A 22,058-nucleotide genomic window follows, 5' to 3' on the forward strand; every position below is an offset into this window, starting at 1 on the left:
GAGATTGACACGTCCATAATTGCATAATTACTTTTGCTGCAATATTACCTTTTTTGTAGTCTGTACGCCAAATTGAGAGCTGGGGTCACGGAACATTTTCAAATCCGAATTAGGTGTCTTGAGGTCGCAACCATATAAAGGTTAAAAACCCCTGGCGTAGTCGGTTAATCCACGGCCTTCGACACACTACTGCAGATTTCCATGAATGCCGTCATGAACACAAATAAAACCCTCAAAATGTCACTCTCTAGCAGCATTCTTGCAAAACATGGTTGCATGCTTTTATCGTAGTTGCACTTCGGGTTTATTCAATTTTAAATGTCCACTGGTCCGCAGACTATTTTTTGAAATTTTACCGGTCCGCGAGCTCAAAAAGGTTGAGAACCACTGTTCTAGAGTATAGTTCGCCCTATTGACATTAAGGAAAAGGGTTTGTGATACTTGGTATGCCATGTTTTGGTTCATTATTATTGAAGAAATGAGAACTGAACAATAAACAATGAACATTCTAGGTTGCGTAAGTTAGGCTTCGAATTTTCAACGCACTTGTCCAAAAATTATAACTGCATGAGCCACGATACTAAATGAAATCCTTCTCCGTACCGATGCAAAACATTGTTCAAATACTGCTCTATTACTCTCTCCCGCGACATTGCTACCCTTAATTTGTCACTGATCTTGGAAGCGACAGGTTTACCGACCGTAAATCTCGGATAAACCATGTTCTTTAATAATAAATCCTGTTTACAGCTGACCAGAACATAATATTCTGCCTGACAAAATATGACTCAATACAGTGTTCTCCGTGATTTTTAAGTTTCATCATTATCATTGCTAACCTTCTCATCAAAATGACTAAGAATATTTATACATCATCGTATATTCAGAGATTTACAGAATACACTCTATTCATAATCTGTAAAGTCATTGCACACGCAATATTAAACACCGGGCACATTTCATGTAGATATTTTCTATGTGAACACTGAATATGTTGCATTATCTCATCGGCATCTTCGCAGCCTAGGGCTATTTTGAACATAGCCTGTGATGAGTTTAGCGGTATGCGAACTAGAAACTCAAGTTTCCTTGTTGCGCTTCAAGCAGTGTCGACACATCCGTAATAAAGTCGCATCTCATCTTGATACATCTGAGATTACGTGACAAGTTGTATAACAGGTTGACGTTTTCGCCTCTCTTGCACGCGCGCGTCGTTTTATGAGAACGCTGCTTCAACGTATTTTTGTCGCAACGTTGCATCTTAATTGCGATGGCTTATAATTAGGGCAAGTTTTTGCAACTTTTGCAACTTTTTTTACAGCTTCCGGCAGCTTCCTAAATACCCGTAAGATATGTAGAATGCTGTTTTAAGCTGTTTGAAGGAATCTTATAGTGCAACTTTTTTCAACTTTTGTCCATATTTTTCATGCAACTTTTTCGATTTTTCATGAATGTATTTTCGATTTTGGTGAAATACACGGCCAAATTCGGCTGAAACACCGCAAATCAGCACCGAAGTAACGCTTTTACGGGTATTTCGGGAGCTGAGCCGGAAAATTGACCTTTTTTTAGTCAACCAAGCAAAATGTGGTCAAAATGCAATATCTGCAACATTTTTTGAAAATAACTGAATAAATGCAACTTTCCACGAATTTAACTGCAACAAAAACTTGCCCTACTTATAATAATTGATTTTACTGATTCGTCCACAAATAGCGGAAACAGACCATATCATCCCCTGGAGTAACTGATGACAAATGATTAACAGTGTAACACACCGTAGTAGTGGATTCAACGATTTTGAACGGGATATTCGACAGAGCTAAATGTCCCCTGATACGAAGTCGCTTACTGTGAATCAACCGGTACGGTAAGAGTGATAGCTTGGAATAAAATTTAGATTCATACCAAGCTGATAATATTTTTGCCGGTTAGACAGCGTAATATAGCGGAGCGTCTTGCTTTTTGATCGATAGGTCGTGACTCGTGAGGTCAACCCCAGGCCGGGCCGGACCAAAGACCTGATCAGAAAAACTGGCGCCTGGGGCTCCCCCGCTTAGCGCTCAGCATATCCGGGATAGCGTGGATGGAGCGGCCCAAGACTTACAAAGCCGTACAAGGCGATATATGCTCCTTCCTTATGCAGCGGCATATACGTTGATCATGCCGTACGCATGTATATATGCAGATTGTAGATGCACATATCGTGTGTATGTCTAAGTGGTCTACATCATGAGTCGGTGTATATGCCGCAAAAACATCAAAAACATATAATGTCCTATTCCTATAGTGGGTACGCTACAATAATTTGCCTCGCACACATTTTCTAGAGCACATCGCAGGGCACGCAACTGCACTGTGTACATTTCTACGATGCAGGCACAGATTCCGCAACCTTCAAAAGTATAACAATATTTTATCGTCTTTCTTGATGCTCGTATGGAAACACTTATTTACACAGATGGGTCCGATAAGAAACACAGATAAGGTGTTATGTAGAACTATTCTGAACATCAATATGTGATATAGAAAATTCTCAGCGCCCCTGTCGCAACCGGACAATCGGACACACATTTATACGAACTTCTTAGCTGCTCATGTGGAGCATAATGCCTGTTGCAATTATAGGGCTGTACACAATGATTCTAGTACTGGAATCTGATTCTAGTATGCTAATTCTCATGATTCTAGTCGAGTATATTGAGAGATACTCTCTAGAGAACTGAAATTGCACAATCCTTGCTACCAAGACTAAAGTTATCAACCAAAGTCGTTCAGAGTTATTGTCTCGATAATATGTTCCACTCTAAAAGCCTTAAAACCACGATTGGTCGTATCGCAGCACGCGCGTTAGGAGAAATGACATATCTATGAAGTTGTGATCGACAAACAGTTATGTCATAGAGTGCAATGAAATAAGCATAGTCGAAAAATAGCAAATTATCTTCATTGTGGTGAGGAAGTGGCGTCATAGTCTTTGTGGTAGCATAAGAGGTGCATAATATCTTAGGGTTACCATATTTTGCGATCCGGAAACCAGGACACTTTTTACAAACCACAAAAGTTAGATTGCCGGACTAGAAAACGGATGATTTGAAAATCTTCACGGGAAATACTACTGTGTTCACTACAAAAAGGCCATTCTTCCAACTCGACTTCCGAAGGACCCCCTTTATAATAAAAAAAAGGTCATTTTCTGGTCCGACTCCCGAAAGACCCGCCCGATTCCCGATTTCGCGTCATTTATTGCGTTCTTTAGTTGTGCCTGTCCAGCGGCCTGGCTGTCAAGGATATAATGGAGGACGAATTGCCAGAAAAGCGGGCATTTGAGCGTGCTCGGGGGACATTGTCGATTTCCTGAAAAAGGAGAATTATTCCTCCTAAAGGCGGGCGTATCGTAACCCTAACTTTCCATATCTTTCATACTGTTATGTGTGATTCTCGAATGAAATGGGTGGTACTTAAAATAGTCGACTCGACTTAAAGCCCAATACTCAATTCAGAGTAGAGTCACTCAGGTACTCGATTTTGCCCAGCCCAGACAGAATGCGGCATATCAAAGATATTTCTGAAAGATGTCGCTGACTTTAAGTTACGTGATCAATCCTGATATTCCTTTGCGATAACCTACAAAGTAAAGTGACAGAATGGCGCAAGGTGTACGAAGTTAAACTACGTTGTACGCTCAGTCACGGTGGCGGCGAATGATTTTGTTTGCTCACCTTGCAATTATTTCTAATCGCTTACGTTTAGATCCGGATTTATCAAATGCGGAATTGATCTTGATTAAGTTCGAGGCTGCTCGGAATTAAAGTTCAAGGAAAGAGTGCGTCGACCTACCAGTTGACAGCCCGAAGTCGGAAGCACGAAAAGAAGAGGGACTTGGGAACGAGATGGCATAGTATTGGATTTTGTCCACTAAAAGAAGACCACGAAATAACATAGAAGGTGAATGCTAACCTAGCAATGTCACTGATATTCTAGCCGTAACGAAAGTACCGGTAGGTCAAGGTGTATATTTGATAGATAGACTTAAGCAAGTATAGTATCGAATGTATTCGACACCTTCTCATGCATTGTACATTATGCAATGATTGCACCGGACTGTATCCTGGGTAGAATTGTGCATTTGTGTAATAATAAACTGATTTGTTAAGTTTGAGGTATAATCTTAGCGCTAGTGACCACTGCGGTAAATTTGATGAAACCGGACTCAATTGAAAGCTACTTTCACATGGATTCCGAAAATATTTAATAAAATATCGGAGTGCCAGTGTGGTGCATCAGCACTCAACTGCCACCATGTACATTGCGTCGGGGAGTTCCCTATTTTAGAAACTTCGCAAAGCCAGAGGGCATCGGGATTTAAAATATTTTTCAATGCCGTCGGAGATTACAGGACATTTAGCTACAATGTCTCTAATTTCATTCCAAGGTGAAAGTGATGCTGTTTGGAAAACTATATCAATTTCAACATCTCACAAGGACACTACGACACTCATTCCTGCAATATCGTTATGTCAGTTTTCACGCAGCCGCACTGCACTATCTCTCTTTTTGACGAGAGCGACTTCTCGATGTGTCTGTTACTTTCTCTATGTTCCGCGTTTTGTTTGTCTGTCCGTTTCGCAGTTTTACTCTTGCCACGATATCTTTGTGTAGGTTTTTATGCTGCCGGGAGATCTCTCTTTTTGCGCGATAGCGTCTGTTCGTCGGGTTTGCTGCTTTCTTTGTGTCGCGCGCGTTGTTTGTCCGCCTGTTTCGCAGTTTTAGTCTTGTCGTGCCCGGTTGGTTTGGCGCTTTTCCGCCGCGATGTGGATTTCAAGGTTTTGGATCCGTTGACCCGTTTTTCTCTCTTTCTGTGTCGTTTCGGATCACCGGTTTGCGAATCTCTGACTTTCGCTGTCTTCTTCTTTCGCGCTGTCGAATCGTGTCTCGTTTTTTTGTCTGCTCTGGATGAAGGTGTTGCCACCTCATCGCTGATCGTCTTTTTTGAGTCTGACTCCTTTGCGACTCCGTCGACATCTTTATCTCGCTTGCGCGATTTTTCACGTTTTTTACCGCGACTGTGCGACGGGTCCTTTCTGCGTCGAGGCTTACGAATGGGCGGACGGTCGTCTATCGTGTTCCTGTTTTCGTCAATAGTTTCCCGCGTTCCGTCTGGATTTTTTTCAGTTTTGGAAGGTTTAGGTTTGCGTGTCTTCCTCGGCGCTCTTCCAGCTGGGGTGTCGTCTACGATTGTTTCGTTTGCACTTTTGTCCACCGCGATTGGTTTCTTTTCCCGCTTCCGACGAGATGACTTTTTGGGTTTTACTTGTCCATTCGTGTGTCGCTTGTCGTCATGTCTTTTGCCCTCCTTTGGCGTCCTGGTCTCTCTGATGGGTTTTGATTTTACTTGATGATAATCAGCTGCTCGTTCTGGTTTGGATGAGGATCTGGGTAGTTTTCCATCTGTGAAAACAAGTGTAGAGTGTTATTTTCGTGATCGATTAGGAAGAATTCGATTCTAGTTGCTGACGATTACCCCGGTCACCCTTGCCAGCCAAAAATATCCGGTTTCATTTCAATATCAATATTTTTTACAATTGTATTCCGAAGTTCTGTACCTCCAACACAGCCTTCAAATAGATGTATCAGCAACTATACAAGGTCAATGGGCACCTGTAGCGTATTGGGCGCCATTACGACGGACAATGCTTACCGAGTAACATATTTATTTAAAATTACCTGGTAAATCTTTCTTTTGGGACATGCCGTTGTCGGAGTGATTCTTTCGATAAAGCGGTTTTTCGATAACGAATCCTGGCAGCATGGGTGACTGTAATTGGACATCAGGGTCAGGGTTACTTCGAATTGAATAGGTATATCAATAAGTATTGATATATCAGTAAGGATGTTGGGGTGTTTGCCCTGCACGTACATTAAATTTATTTTCTCCAAAATTCCATTCACTCTGTTCCAGATACTCCTGTTCTTTTTTATCATCGATGCACTTCCTAAAAGAGAAAGGCAAGGTCAAAATCGATATTCAATTAGGATTCGACCACTCGAATTGGTATCCCCAGCCCTAACTATGATATGCTGTTGTATGAGAGAAGCGGTGAATCCGCTATACCAGGGGTGTCAAACTCAAATTACGTCGCGGGCCGGATGCAGGACGGCTAAGACTTACATTTCATTGTAAATCCGAAGAATAGTAAGTCAACACGTTATTGGTATTTCGTCTATCAGTTCTGATACTTGGAAAATAGGGTCAAAAAGTGTTGAAACTGAGGAAAATTAACGATATTATTAATGCGAGCCACTCTATATCACTCGAGCAGAGTGGAAAAGTGGGTTGAACCGGGTTGAACCGGATTGAACTCAAAAATGAACGGTGAGCACAATGACTTGTATTCGGACTCGAGTCACAACGATATGACTCGAACTCGACCCGCCACTCACTGACTTGAACTCGGACACGACTCGCTGGTGAATCAAGCATGTAAAGAAACAGACAACGTATCACGGACCATATAGGCGATAGGGGTTTTATTCGCGAATAATGGAATTGGTTAAAATACGATGATTGGCCAGTTGAATATATTTATGAACCGCTAAAACAAAGGCGGTAACGACGATATAAGTCGGCATATTTATATGCTGCCTTTGCTTTAGCCGCAAAATGGCGTTTGACATGTGTGTGCGACTGTGCGTTGCGAGGGATACAAGAGATTCAAATGTAAACGCGGACGTTGGAATTTGGTTCACTATATATTAAACGATATAGACGTCACTGTACGCAGTGATGGAGAAAAGGTTTTATCGCTTGATATAGGCGGGGCCATTATAATGCCATTTAGCTTTTATCACATAGAGAAAAATGTGTTACCTCTTGATGAACACTCCCACCATACAGGCCACCAAGGCGGAAGCAACAAAGACTATGATCGCGATTTGCCACACTGTAAGTGAGCTACCACCTTCGTCATTTTGCTCTCCGTCAACATCTGGCGGGTCATCTGCATATAAACATTTGAAAATTGGTCATAAAACCACGTAATTGCTAATTACAGAAGTTACTCACTTGCCCCGGGTTGATTTCCTGCCCCGTACAGAACTTTTTCTCTGTCAGACAGCGACACGTCGATCTTAGACCCCACCGTATTCTTTACTTTGTTCCTACAATACGTCAAATGGAGACTGTCAGGCCAGGTATATAATTAACATCGCCATATTGTATTGCATAGATCAGCTCATGCCAGTATCGAATATTTAAATTAAGGATTGGGAAAATAATGCGAATAAATGTTAGTAACTTTAAGAATTGTAGACATTATAGCATGCCGATACCGAAAAGATCTTACTTCAGGTCCGGGTTCTTTGTTACTGATCTTCTGAAATGATAGGACAAGATCAAATTTGAATTAATAATCAAATTAATAAATTAATCATTAAAAGTATAAAAATGCCTAAAAAAAATTAAAACCATAATTCAAAGTAAAAATAAAAGTTGGATTGTTAAGACAAAAAGAATTGTATACTTCAATTAATGACATACACCGTAAACAAAAATCGACTATTTCTCCGATGTGGTTTTGCCGATGGATTAGATACATCAATACGCATATGTACCAAGGATGGAGAGGGTTCTTGTTTTCGGTTACCACCCAGCGAGTGCCCAAAAAGTTGGTGCACATACAGAATCCACTACAGCCCTAAGTATTGGCGATATATCTATAGACTTCCTCATCGCCACGGGATCCGCGTAAGCGATGTCTTACGAAAGCCTAGAAGTGAGCCGTGCTACAAGTCGGTAAATTCGGAATCATAATAAAGAATATCAGCATGGTGTAAAATGGTCAATGTATAGTCGAAACACCATAAAAATCAAAACAACTACAACTCACTGAAGCCATGTGATAAGGATTGGTGTGTTTGGATCGTGTTCAACCATTGGAATGGGTGTAAAGGAAAAGCAAAATTTAGTACCTATTTGCAGTCTATACGCTATGGTGGAGATCTGGTGATTTTCGATGCATGAAATGGCCGACCAGCAGCGAAAGATAGCGTGGTAGTTGATCTATGGTTAGAATCCACACTACCAATCATCCCTCAATTTGGCAACGCATTCCCGACATATATACTTTTATCATGTCATGCGCTGACGAACAAAAATGTCCTGCCCTGCCTTGCCTATAGGCCCGGTACAACAACAATTAAATCTTTCGATGGTCGTAGATCCAGTAATAGTCCGAGATTATCTTCATGTTTCCCACAACCTCATTGCAACTCTTGTTTATGATGTTACTAATATTCGCGGTTGATTACCAATAAGTGCTATTCACGTTACGGCCTAGCGTAGTACCGGAAGCCCGGCGGTTCTTTAACGACTTTGTAACTGATAATAAATGGCCTCTCTTCTTCCCGCAATTTCGTCACCAACGGCTCCGAACCTTGGATGTCGATTCTGACTTTTTGTCCTGGCAAAAAAAGTTCAACTCTAGACCGATCATATTTAAAAACGACAATGGAAAGTGAATTGTAAATGATATGCATATATGCCTGCTTTACGTTTCGAATTAATAATGATGTGCATGAAGATGTTTCAGCATGAGACATGGAGTGGAAGCTTTATAACTTTTTTGGAGAAGTTTTTTTATAGGCATATTTCAGTTATCATTTCATATCCAAGACCACAAGTTATTAAAGTAAATTTTCACTTTGGAACAGGGGTCGTCAGGTCACATCTGCAACAAAAGTTAAATCCATCCAATCTTGGAACCAACCTGCCGACACGTAATCCCCGTGCTTTTTATTCCCACACAGTCTGCCTTGGGACTTGCCTGCTCTTATGTCAATCAGCTGCAAAATGAAATCGCCAACTGTAGGAACACGTGCTTTGAGTGTAGGCATTCGGATTTTGAAATTATATATTCAATATAATAGGCCACGTCACCTTACACTGTGGTCGGAAAAGATATGTAGTTTCGTTAAGTGAATGCAAAACCCGATGTCCGATATTATCTTTGCACAGGGTGCAAAGGACCATACGTTCTTCGGCTTACCTCAAGAAACTGCTGCGTACATCCACTCCCGGTTTGCACACCGAAGTCTAGTTTCTCGAAAGCGATTTTAATGTTTGAATTGGGTATATCTGACGAAATGCTGAAATGATACATATATATCCTTAGTTAAAATTAAATATCTAAATAAGCACAAGAAACGTATATTTAGTTTAGCAGACATCATCAATAATAATAATGAATCGCTATACAATGAATAGTAGAAAAGTTGCATCACCGCGGAATCCCTCAGTCAATGAGCGATAATGACCATTTTCAGTCGAATGAGAATGAGTAGTTAGTTTCCGGAGGCGCTCCGTAACGAAGTTCTACTTTTTCGGAGTATTCAAGTAGTTCTCGCCTACTTGCACTACTTAATCTACAACTACTACTTAAGTATTGGTGTTTTCAGACAGCAGCCACTTCTACTTGAACAGTTCTTCAGTAGAAAGTAGTTTGTATCAGTTTTACGGATGAAATTGAGAATAGAATTGCGTGACATAGCCCATGTAACACGGTAACAGAATGTATTTTCGAATCTTGCAGCTATTGGAAGCGTCCCCAGTCAATTTACTTTAATCGCGAAGATGAAAGTAAGTTTCGTCGCGACGATTCCTCTGTCAAATATACTTTTCAACTACGTATACTTTCCATAGAGCTATTTTCTTCTTCCACTTGAAGTAGTTGTGACATATGTTGAAAATTGCTATAGTTCGACTTTTAATCGGGTAGAAATTCGTGGTGTCACTTTTACTTCCACTTAGTGGCAATCGTGACTTTTGGCCACCTCTGTTAGTTTTATGGAAATACATGAATTGACAGGCCAGCTTTGCAGCGTGGAAACGGATAATTAAATAAAGGAACTGTAATTGATGTCTAGGTTATTGACGAAGGACATTTTGGTAGCGGTTCTTCCGAAGGTTACCAAACCGCTCATGACGTACGTTTCTTGTCGTCTCGACATCTGGAACGTTCTAGGAACGGTAATTATTTCAATCTTATCCAAATGCATTCCCTTCATTCGTCAACTGAGCATCATTTACGGTGTCACTAGTACGACATGTGTCTGCTTATACACTTTTTATGGCCATCAAGGTCTGTGGACTCGCATATAGGGTGAAAAGTATTGGAAAAATAAACACATAAAACGGTTACAAGCGCATACAACTCATGTATTGTTAAAGGAAAGTGTTTATTATATATATATTCCACTTACTACCACGAGCATTGGAACTGAGTTGCCTGAATTTTATGGAGGTTAACGGCGCTCTTTATCGTTCGCCAGGACACAGAAGCAGTCAAATACTTGATACAGTGAGTCCCTGTAAAAGGCACAAATTAAACGGTGAATACGCAATAAAACCGTAGTTGGGACACGGCACTCCGCCGAAATCATTGATAACTTTGTATCTATCATCAACCGTAATAATATGAGCGGACTGAACATCGCCGTTGACCGCTGGTCTAAAATTCCTTTGCCAGACACAGTGCAAAAGTGGATAAATTTCGCGAATAGTAAAGAAGCCATGACACATGACCTCGATACCACATAGATAAATAGGCTGCAAAGGTGCCACTCGTGTTGTCTTCAACTTTAATTTGAGACCACATCATATTTAGAGCGCAGTGCCGCTAGAAAAGGTGACGATTGTTGTCGAACACGGGAAGTTTTTTTTATTATGTCAGATGGGTTGACCAAGGTTATTTATAGCTGCGATGCCTTAACAATATGAGGGGCGAACGGATCAAGATGTCAGTTTCAGTGTGATGGAGGGGGGCTTTTTTATGGTACAATTAGGTCGTGAAGTCTTACGATTTTATTATGCAATAACAATAATTGATATGATCAGCACAGAAAGGTCTTCACGCATCGTCAATAATGTAATCTTTATAATGTAATATTTTTATTGTCACTTCGTCATCATGATCGAGCGGACTAACCTCATTTTAGATTTCAAAACCACAACCCTCCCTATAACACAAGTCACCAGTGCAATTTGCTAAAACCTGCCTATTTTTCTAATGTTTCAACGATTCCCTACTAATAAACCAAATCTATAGGCAAGCGAGCTGCTGAACTTGTGGGTTGGCGGTTCACGACTAATGAGACGATTTTTTTTCTTCAGATCTTAATCTGCTGATATGACATTCTATTATTTGCACATAGGTGAAGTATATATGAACCAGGAATGTGAAACACGATGGTAATCTTAACACCAAACTCGTTTGACAAAATCCATCAGTAGGAATGTTTTTGTGCACTTGTATGGACTCCTGTGCTGGAAAAGCTATTATATTTTCGCATTATTTCCAGGTATTGAACACTGATGCATTGGAACTGACTGCATTACTGGCGTAACGTATTAGGGCTACATATCAATCAACACTTCTGCCTCCAATTGCCCTACTCGTTGTTAAAATTGTTTCGCCAGGTCACTACGTGTCTACGTGCAATGCACATCGTGCAATGTGCATATCTTTATACGTCCCTACGTTCAATCATCATTTGGATTAAAACAGTGGTCCGCAAACTAGGGGGCTCGACCCCTTGGGGGTGTGAACGCAGCTGAAGGGAGGCGCGAAGCCGCCCGACAGAAATGATGTTTCTTGAACTCGGAATGAGTTTAATTTGGGGTGAAACTTCCAAGTTCCAGCAACGGCGATAATCCTAATTATATCACCATATAAATGTCTTAGTTGCGTTGTACATCGATGCTAGATTTTGACCGATATCGGACCTATGGTACCGAAGATGTCTCCGGATTATGAGTAACTGAATGAACGTAGCTGTTAGCTGATGCTATCATGGTTTGTATATTAAACATATGTGCAGATTGCGTTGAAATGCACACATTCATGTCATGCCTTAAAATATGCTTTTTGAATCTAAGAAACAAGGATTTAAATCGAAGTGGCTCACAACGTCGAACTCCGAGTAGTTCCTTCATCAGGACACGCTTAAAAAGCGCATTTTATGGCGGCCCAAAAGTACTCAATTGAATTATTCTCATGCCGAACACCTGCGATCCGTTGAGAAAAGTATATAGTGACAAGTGACAAGTTTAAATGACGTGCGGCCCGTCCTGTTGGTTTTGAAGTTAGCATTTTTAGCTTATGCTCATGTACCTTTGAGCCAAGCTCAAGTCGGGCAAAAGATGCTATTACACCCAAATTCGCTAAAATATGTATATTGTATATGCTACTTGCTACCATTGCGCATGATTATTTTTGACAAGTTATTAACCTGAATTTTTTTCTTTCAAGTTATAATTAGTGCCCTGGGATGAGTCCAAAATTCAGATTTGAAACATCTCTCAACAGTCATAACCTTCCGTGACATCACATGGATTACAAACATTCTGATTGCTCTTTTTTAATATCCTTTTGATATCACTATCATCAAGAGGGGGGTGTGTTAAAAAAGTTTGAGAACCACTGGATTAAAATGTTGTGTTTGTTGAACACACACTTTTTCTCTAAGAGTGTTTTCTTAGTAATTTAAATGCGAGGCAACAGTACCAGTAGGGCGGTTATCCCACGTTTCCTGAAACGAAGTGACTAATGTGGAGCAACCTGTACCACTTCCACGAAATAAACCAATATCATTGACTTTTAACCTGTTGCCCTTTTCGCCCACCTTGACTGGTCGTAGTTTGCTTGAAATTAATATAAAAATTCAGTAAATAATTAAATCAAGTGTGTCTCACGTGGATATACTTCTGACATCATACACTTCAATGGGGTAGCTGGCATTTGAGGCTAATTTCCAGCGAACGAACAACAAAATGCTGCTTCTAATTGCCCATGAAAGTGCGCGCATGAATTTGAGCTCCCCTTGATTTAAATATGAACCTGGACAAAGATCAAGAACAACGAGAAAAGCCAGAGGGCCATCTGTTACACTAGGCGCCGCAAAATACATTCCTCCGTATGATAGGCTTACCATATTTTGGAAATGTAAAAAGAGGACACTTTTTCAGAAATTTCAGACATGCAAAACTGAAGAAGAATTCTCAAAAACCGGTAAATTTTTCCCACTTCGTGATCGGTTGACTAAAAAAAAAAAAAAAAAGGTCTTCTCTTCGCTCAGAGCTAAAATCACCGCTTTTCCCTCCGAAATCCCCGCCGGAGCTTCACTTCTGCGCTAATTTGCGGCATATCACTCGCAATTTCCTCTAAATCTGACCTACATTTTCAAAAAAGAGGACACAATCTCAAAAAAGAGGACAAAAGGGCGTCCTCCGAGGATACTTTCAAAAAAAGTCAATAAAAGAGGACGTATGGTAAGCCTACCGTATGATAACATAATTCCGATCAGTGCATATCGAAACAATCACGCAAATTGTCCCAGTATCTATCTACGAGTCTGATGCGGTGCGTGAATTTGAATAGAACCGTAGATTAACAATATATATTGAACAATTAAGGGGCCGCAGGCTCCAGAATGTGTAATTGTACAGGTATGTCCCTTCCTGTTTTACATACTACCCCTAGAGGCAACAAATCATTAAGGGGTTCGATGTGAGTGTAATTTTTCAATGTTCGATATTCAATATGTCGTCTTGGAACTGGTTTTGTTCACAAGATGCCCCCAGGATCTAAAATATTGGTCGCCGCGAGCCTATCGGGTAATCGGAAGCGATCGGATAATAATTACAAGTATTCAGTTTAAATGGCATAGTAGCCCGCGATCAAGGATCTATTTCCTTCCCTGTTTAACAATGTGAGTATAAATTGGAACGATACCGAATTACTAATTTAATGAATTCAACCATCTGTGTTGTACAATCTACTCTTAAGTGACGTAAAGCGCATACTTGAATTGCCACCTGATATGAGAATAGCCTATAATAAGGCCAATGCCCACCATCAATCCATCATACGTGTAGTGCGGACAGCGAGTCTATGGAAAGCGACAACCTGCGATGTGGGTCGCATCAACGCATGTTGGGGATTCAGCTTTCCGCCCAATTCGTAACGTTACTATTCGCATACGCATACGTCATATTTTGTGATACGATTGTTGATATACAATGTTCTTTACAATTCTCTACTAGTTGCTGACGATTACCCCTGACGAGGCTCAGCCGAAAATATTCGGGTTCATTTCAATATGAATATACTATTCAATTGTATATTGAGCTCTGTACCTCCAAGAAGCTCTTGTAATGTACAGTGTCCAATCGTATATTTCGAGCACTGGCATTCAAATTAAAAAACTCTATGAGCGTTTGCACGTTGACATTGTCCATTTCCTATCCAACGATGCAATATACAGGCTTCCTTGCTAGATCTCTATACACTCACAGCCGGGATCGTGGTATTTCTGTTCTCCTTTCTTCACAGTAACGGGTGGAATGATTATTGGAAGGTCTCCAACTGAACAAAAACGAAAAGAGGAGTTAAAACGCACATGCTGCACAGCATTTTGAATTATGAGCACTGATTCAGAAATACGTCTCGGAACCAGAGGTGGTCAGAGTAGTCAAGAAAGCTCCTCAAGTAGAAGTAGAAGTACTTCTTTCATAAGCAACCTAAAACTACTTGTAGTAGAAGTAGAATTGACTGACTTTAGGTCTACTCAAGTAAGTAAGTATGAAAACGATCGCATTTCGTTCGTATGGAATGTCAAAAGCTGCAAATGGAGCTATGCGGAAGGTGTAGAGAGCTTGATTCATATTGATGCATCCCAGGAGGTGCTAATTTTTGACAGAATAAGCAGTCGTCCACATCATGGCCCATGGAATGTAAATGATGGTATTGATATGGAAATGCGATACTCTTCCTTTGTTTACTCGAACACCCGTTATAGAGAATATCATGGCATGGCGCCCTACCCCATACTATAACGTCCCTAGTTCAGTCGAAGAGCTATACGGAGAAGTTGTGTCGGATAAGGCTTTAACACTTCGCGTGATTAGTATACGTTAATTAAAAATATGACAGATCGTAAAAATGCTATACAGTGTATAGCTTTTTTTCGGAAAATGTAAGGCATTGCTGCACTTGCTTTTATACTTCCACATGTATGTTCTCCAGACAAAAGAAATGAAACTATAATAAGAACTCAAGGTATAATACTCGTAATTGAAAGAAAAATACCAGATTAGGACACGTCATGGACTGCTAGATATAATAGGTATGTGCTAGATTGAAATATTTGATATAGGTGACAATGCGGTGTGAACGGAACCACGCAACCCGGTATCTAAATTATATTTAGCGCTACTTTCGTTAAACATATTTGTCACTCCATATCTATTGTGCGCGATGCGCAACGAAAATTCTGGGTATTACATGAAAACTAAATGTTGGTACTACGTGAAAACAGCCCCGAAATTCCTTGGGCTATCTTTCTTATTGCGGGATTAAACTACTTCTCCTTGACAAACTGAAAATAGCGAAAAGTAAGTTAGTAGTTCACAAAATATTACGAAGTAGAAGTAGCGTAAAAAACATATCTACTTGAGTAAGTACCAGAAGTTGAGTAAAACTACTTGAGTACTTCGAAAAAGTAGAAGTACTTCGTTGCTGACCACCTCTGGTCGGAACAGACACGGGAATCGAATGCAATATGTCGCATTGAATGGTTACTATACTCAATCGAGTAGTAGATTAGCCGTTATCCGGATTGGCTTCTATATTTAGAGACCGCGAATTAGTCAATGTTTGTGGTTTAACTGCGTTCCTGGTGATGCCACGTTAAAACAGCGACCTAGATCTACCATTGAAGTCGATTTGATATCAGACGATCTAAAGATCAGGCGTCAGTATTGGATTGAATTGTATGGAGTATAGTCAACAACAATTTTTTCTTTAACTTGTTTCACAAAAGTTTTGTCGACACAATGTTATCGCATGACATGCGAGACACTTTTCGGCTCATTCTATGAAACCCAAAGTCTTGTTAATCAGTAGAAACGAAATATTCATCAATCGCGTTCGTCATCTGGATGTTGATATGAATTCAACCTGCAACATGCGACCGACCGACCACGACCACTGCCCACCGAGGTTAGTGTTAGACATACGATTCAGTGGTGAGATAGCGTAGCGATATGATCCACACCTGTAACACCAAAGGGCTGCGGGTTCGAGCACGACTGGGGTCTACTCCAGAATTCCTGCCCAAGCGTTTGAGGTTTACCTAGGCTCCTCTTCCACGTGATCCGCGTAAGCGGAATCTTATAAAAAGCCTGGAAGTGGGCCGTGCTAAAAGTCGGTAAATACGGAATGAAAAATAAAAAGAGTATCGACCTATAGTGTAAAATGATCAATGTAGTCGAAACACCATGAATATCAAACAAACAAATAAACGATTCAAATTCCACTGTTGGCTGATAATTACTTTTACGCCGCTTCGAGTGCGAGGTTTTCTTTGCAATGTTTCTACAGACAACTATACGGTAGACTCCGCTTAATTGGAACACTTTGATCTCGCTGACTTTGGCCTAAATAAGCGGAAACGTGGCTTTGTCTTAATTAGCCGGAACTTCAATTGTTCGTTACATATGGTCTGGTCATACGCAGGGCTGCATTTAAAACAAGAATCAATTTAAAACAAATATTTTTAAAACAAAGCCCTAATTTAAAACATGTTTTTTTTTTCTTTTTCTCAAGTCATGACGTCACAAATAATCAATTGTGACGTAATAGTGGATTGACATCGACAATTGAAAAGATAGGTTAAATATAGCTCCTTTGACGAAATACCACTATTAATGTTGAACCGACTATTTTGAGGGTTCCAACCATCCCATATCGATATACTTCGGCTATATCGGTTGGTAATTGTCCATAGGCTCATACAACATGTTTTTTGGAAAGTATCTACACAATTATGGCATACAACTTTTGAAAAAAACAATTTTTTAAATTGCTTTTGTTTAAAACACTGTTTAAAACAAGTGTTTTAAAACACCGTTTGTTGTAAATGTAACCCTAGTCCTATGCAAAGGCAGACAGTGCATTGAAAATACCGTCGTGATGTGTACTTAATGAATTAATTGCAGCTGCTCTATAATGGAGTAACTGGCACTGACCGCGTAAAGCGAACCGTCAGGTTAATTGTATTGTACAGTACTATCTCGATAGGCCTATACCAAACGATTTAAGAATTAATATCTACTATATTGTCGTTACACTAACACTGTTGCCCTACCTCGCCCAGACATTGCTTCATTGATAATTTGCTACCATTGTTTAATTTTTTTCTACTTTCCTTTCCTAACTAAACATTTTTTTACAGCCAGACTGTTCTGAGTCAAGTGTACCTGTTTGATGCTGGTGTGATCAGACTAGATGACCTTCACGGTCTTATCGATCATTCCTATCTAATACCGAATACTGTGCACGCATATTTTCTGTACCACATTCACTGCCGTTTGTCATGTATTTTGGTTCGATGAAAATAAAGACTCTCTCTCTCTCTCTCTATTTACTATATTACTGTGTAAAACACTCGGAATTAAAATAGTACAGTTATTCTTCAACGGCGGAAGGACCATTTTCACCTGATAAAATTACTCCACGAAACAGTAGGAAATTATAAAAGCAAAAAGCTTTTATCTAAGGGGTAAACTTTTCTGTGCCATTCTGTTCCACAAGACGGACGTAATTATACCGAAGCAAAAGGGACTATATAAGGCTGGCACGGCCGCATTTTTAATAATAACTTTTTAATGATTAGGAGAACGTTAATGTTACCGGAGCACTTTCGCGGTGGAATCAAAGTATCTTATGTTCATTTTTCAAACTTTGAGATCCATTTTTCAAATTTATAGAAAATCAAGTTTTTCTGAAACTTTCATTTTTTCTGTGATATCTTGGCTATGTTTATGTTTTTCTCATTGTTTCGAAGATATGACCAAAAGAAAATGAAAACTTTGCTAAAGGTAATTTCATCAAAATATGTAAAATGGGCATAACTTAGTATGATTCCACAGCGACGATATATACTATATATTTTTATGAACTCGACGTAACTCTTGCAACCATGAAAATTATCAACCTGTATATTTAACGTATCTCATCACAGCCGTTCAATAAAAGACGAAAAGGCGAATAAGGCGATAAAAATAACATAGTATGAGTGTGCGGACAAAGTATAAGACACACATGCGAGTCGCAAAGTCGGCATTAGTTGTCGAAAGGTCGTCCTATATGTCCCAAAAATCTCCGTCGCAAAGCCGCAAGTCTCGAACATATCAATAGTTACTCACTTTTAACTGATTCTCGTCTGCTTCTTATGGTCATCGAGTCGCATAATGACGTGAGATAAACGAATAATGTTATCGAGAAGAAGTAAACTTTGCGGTGACATAACTTACGCATCCCAACCGTGCCCATGACATATAGGCTACACCGTCTGCAAAAATAGAATATTAGTGAATGTACGCAATGTACTACTTTTATTGATCCTTGACGGACAGTTTCATTTAAATATGATTGCAATTAAAATACAATACATTTTGCAGCAATGCCACATTAAGGAGCTCCTTCGAATATTCTAGTTAGCTATACACCTGATAATAAAAATTACAACAAAGTAGGGCCGCGTGGTAATGCTTTCAAGTGCACGACAACGAAGTTGGATCGAATTCTATCCTTAAATCACCCCGTAGATGTTTTGCGACAGGAAAGTTCATACTGGTATCTTTCTTTACTGACGATAAACGGCGAATTCGCGATTAAACGAAACGTGATGACCTCTTTGCCTATAGCTTTTAGCGACGTGAATTAAAAGGGAATATACCTTTGATCATAAGTCACTGCATATCCCGTATCGCAATGAAATGTCAAGAAATGTGATGCTGTCAGACTTCAGGAATAATGGTGTGCAATGCCTCATTTGCATGTGACCGATGATATGAATTCCGTTATATTGCTTCATAATATGGACCATGTGATATTTTTCGACCCAATGACTGACTTATTACCTAAATAAATCCGCTGCCGATGCGAGTGCCTATATTGTCACACTTTTACTTGTTCGGTTGGTAAGACCTACTACGATTCCTTTAGCACATTCCGAAATTCATATCATTATTCCCAGCAGTCGTGATTTTCATTTGACTGATGTCAAAGATTGTCCATTTTACTCTGAGGACATTTATACCAAACAATATTTGGTTCATCATTACTGTGCTATTCCGAATATTATATTGGAAATTCGACGACATGAAGTTGTCGATTCTAAATCCGTTTAGTCGTGAAGTATCACACTATAATGGGTCGTATTTATACTTATATATATTACAACAGCAGCGGCAGCGATCCTTCTCCCGCAATAGAATTTCAATAACCATGAACATAAAATACGGGACAAGGTAACTAAGAAGCGACACTGCCATTTGATACATATAGCATTCGAAAGGCCTTGCGATCTTCAGTAGGGCACTGTATTTTCCTTCCTCTTGTGTATCAGTACCATGCTGTGCATGCGCTATTTGCTACGGCGCACATAAAGCGTGAGACTGGCAAATTGATCTTGAAGTCCAACTAAAAGATAGTTCCCAGCTTGGATGTATCCGCCTAAATTTCGTACGGAACGTCTCAGTGCCAATAAGTTTGTAGTATAGACGGCCTCGTCTATACGACTATCAAATAAAGTAACGATATATTGCTTCATAAGTAGAGTGGTGAAACATCATCGCATCCTCCGGGAATTCATGAATACGAAAAGCTCTGATCGTATACTCGAAATGATCACAAAGTAATCCGAAACATTTACTGTGACGGTACCATGCATTTTTCTATCAAACGAACGCAATATATATTTATCTACTACTATATTTTTCACCACTCCAGTGAAATGAAATTGATAATTTTGCAATAATCCCGACATTTTTCTTAAATATTGAATTAATATAGCTTAACCCTCATTTAAATCAAGCTGCTCTCATCCTGCAAATCCGACAAAATTTTGATCGTGTTGCATGCAATAGAAGAAAAGCGGTAAAATACTGGCACACCTTTAGTGTCGATGTGATTTTCCGCTTGCCACAAAAACTACAAAATATCGACGCCACCTATATTCGCATATAGACCTGACTTTGATATTATATCCGTTAAAGATATAGTTGAAGAGTCAACCCTCTCTCGCAAAACAACTTCCATCTTCTGCGCGACCGCTGACCGAGCTCGTAAAGAACAGGTTTGCCGTAGGGCAAACGGATGGTGGTATGCATCATTATTCGCGTGGTGTATCATTTCAGATCTATAGAGTGCTTTTAATATCAAGCCCGAGATTGGAATTATATTTCACACGTCGATCCATTACGTCGTTAATCCAGATTGTTGACCAATATTGAGCGAATTTATATACTTGCAAAGATCACAGCAGGCTATACCAGAATGAAAATGCGATTTGACGCGGGAAGGGTTATCCAACTCACTGCACTAAAGTACTTATTATACGATGATTCTGCTGACAAGTGCCGATTTACATTGTGTAAAACATAAAATGTCAATTACGTATTTGATAAATGTCAAACTGCCGCGAAACAGCTACGTCGCACACACTAAAAGCGATGCTCTGATCCAACTATATTGACGCCGTGAGACTGTACGAGTGTACAAATAGAGCGATCGCCTTCATAACTATAGAAGTCTTCTAGTGCTCCCTAATTTTTGGCCGCAAGTGATTCGCACCCATCCTTGAGGCAACAGTCCGCAGCAGTTGAAATGTTATCTCAACTGTTAATCTCAATGTTGCTGTATTTTAGTTTTTATATATTATTTTAATAGTTTCTTAGACATTCGTCTCTTCTTCTGAAGGATAGTGTTGTTACAAGTACAATGGTTTGATATTCATCTCTTCATTTCATGTTCCCTTTCATTTCATGTGGTGGGTGCTATTGATTAATCAGTACAGATGGCTCCTCACGCCATCCTATCCGAATAAGCGTTGTCTTACTCCGGGCCCCCAAAAAACGTTGGTCTTGGGCCCCCATAGGGTGATAAACCTAACTAAACTCAAACCCCCAGTCAGGATGTAGGCCTATACGTTTTCGCCGCTACTTGTAACCGAGATTTTTTTATACTCGTTAGTGCGGCGGTTTCTCTCACCCAATCGCACTAAGCGCGAAAAGTTTTTGTAATTCATGATTGGCTCGGTCAATAATATCGGGAATTGCATGTATATTGCTATAAATTGCCCACGTAATCAGATTTACCGGTAGCTCTGAGCGAGGTTTTGCCTTGGAAAATGTACGAACCGTAAATAATCATTAAACATATTCGGGTGGTATATTGACTTCGTTACATGATGTTATTTCGTGCAGTGTTGGGATCAAGTCACTACCTTCTAGTCACGAGTCATTACGAGTCATTGCATATTTTGACTCGAGTCAAGTCAAGTCACTCGATTTTTGGAGGTGACTCGAGTCAAGTCGAGTCAAGTCAAGTCAAGTCAAGTCACGAGTCAAGTCACAATTCAAGTCAAGTTGTATTTTCGAACTATGAGGCATGATAACGTGATTGCATTTTGCTATCTGTCTGAAATACAGATTGAGTGGTCATTGATTTTCAACCGATGAACGAATATAGAGTTAAATATACACGCAAGAAGGCACTGTATCGCTCACATATACGTAGAACTGCTAAACCCCAGTTAAGAGAGAAAGAGTCTTTATTTTCAGTTAACAGTTACCAGCCAAGATAGAGAACAGATACGAATTGATAAGATGCAATATATTACGCATTTACAAATCGATAGGATACAATTCGAGCCTGCGCCAATGGTTGAGGACTGTATCAACTATATTCGAATTCAGTTTTAATAAAACAAGAGGTTTGGTTAAGGCAAAACAGAGAACAGAAATTACTTTACTATACTAGTTTACGACAACGTAAGCTGTAAGCTTCGATCATTTCGTTTGCGATCAATTTATTTGTGAGAGAACAATAGAGGCTCAGTAAAACGCACGATCATTAAATGATTGGTCGCTCTCACGGGTTACACTAGCGTTTCGCGAACATTCCGAATATATGCAAGATACAGTGATTTTGATC

The 22,058-nt window shown here is 39.8% G+C and overlaps 1 protein-coding gene and 1 long non-coding RNA gene across 2 annotated transcripts; both read right to left on the reverse strand.

The window, feature by feature from the left end:
* Window positions 1–864: 864 nt before the first annotated feature.
* Window positions 865–20,145, reverse strand: LOC145441887 (uncharacterized). Its single transcript, XM_080319835.1, has 13 exons — window positions 20,018–20,145; window positions 18,266–18,411; window positions 14,352–14,423; window positions 10,261–10,366; window positions 9,048–9,147; window positions 8,769–8,844; window positions 8,348–8,462; window positions 7,347–7,376; window positions 7,067–7,161; window positions 6,872–7,001; window positions 5,921–5,996; window positions 5,728–5,818; window positions 865–5,451 (listed from the first exon to the last, which is right to left on the reverse strand). The coding sequence occupies exons 2-13, from the start codon at window positions 18,390–18,392 to the stop codon at window positions 4,667–4,669; spliced, it is 1,803 nt and encodes a 600-aa protein (XP_080175961.1). The 5' UTR covers window positions 18,393–18,411; window positions 20,018–20,145; the 3' UTR covers window positions 865–4,666.
* Window positions 10,368–14,342, reverse strand: LOC145441892 (uncharacterized). The gene is made up of 2 exons (XR_013915905.1): window positions 13,349–14,342; window positions 10,368–12,982 (listed from the first exon to the last, which is right to left on the reverse strand). It is a non-coding gene; the product is annotated as an uncharacterized LOC145441892 (long non-coding RNA).
* Window positions 20,146–22,058: the final 1,913 nt, after the last annotated feature.

The sequence above is a fragment of the Botryllus schlosseri genome, chromosome 6, assembly GCF_051294905.1.
Source record: "Botryllus schlosseri isolate E-star chromosome 6, Bs_hap1, whole genome shotgun sequence".
Taxonomy (NCBI): domain Eukaryota; kingdom Metazoa; phylum Chordata; class Ascidiacea; order Stolidobranchia; family Styelidae; genus Botryllus; species Botryllus schlosseri.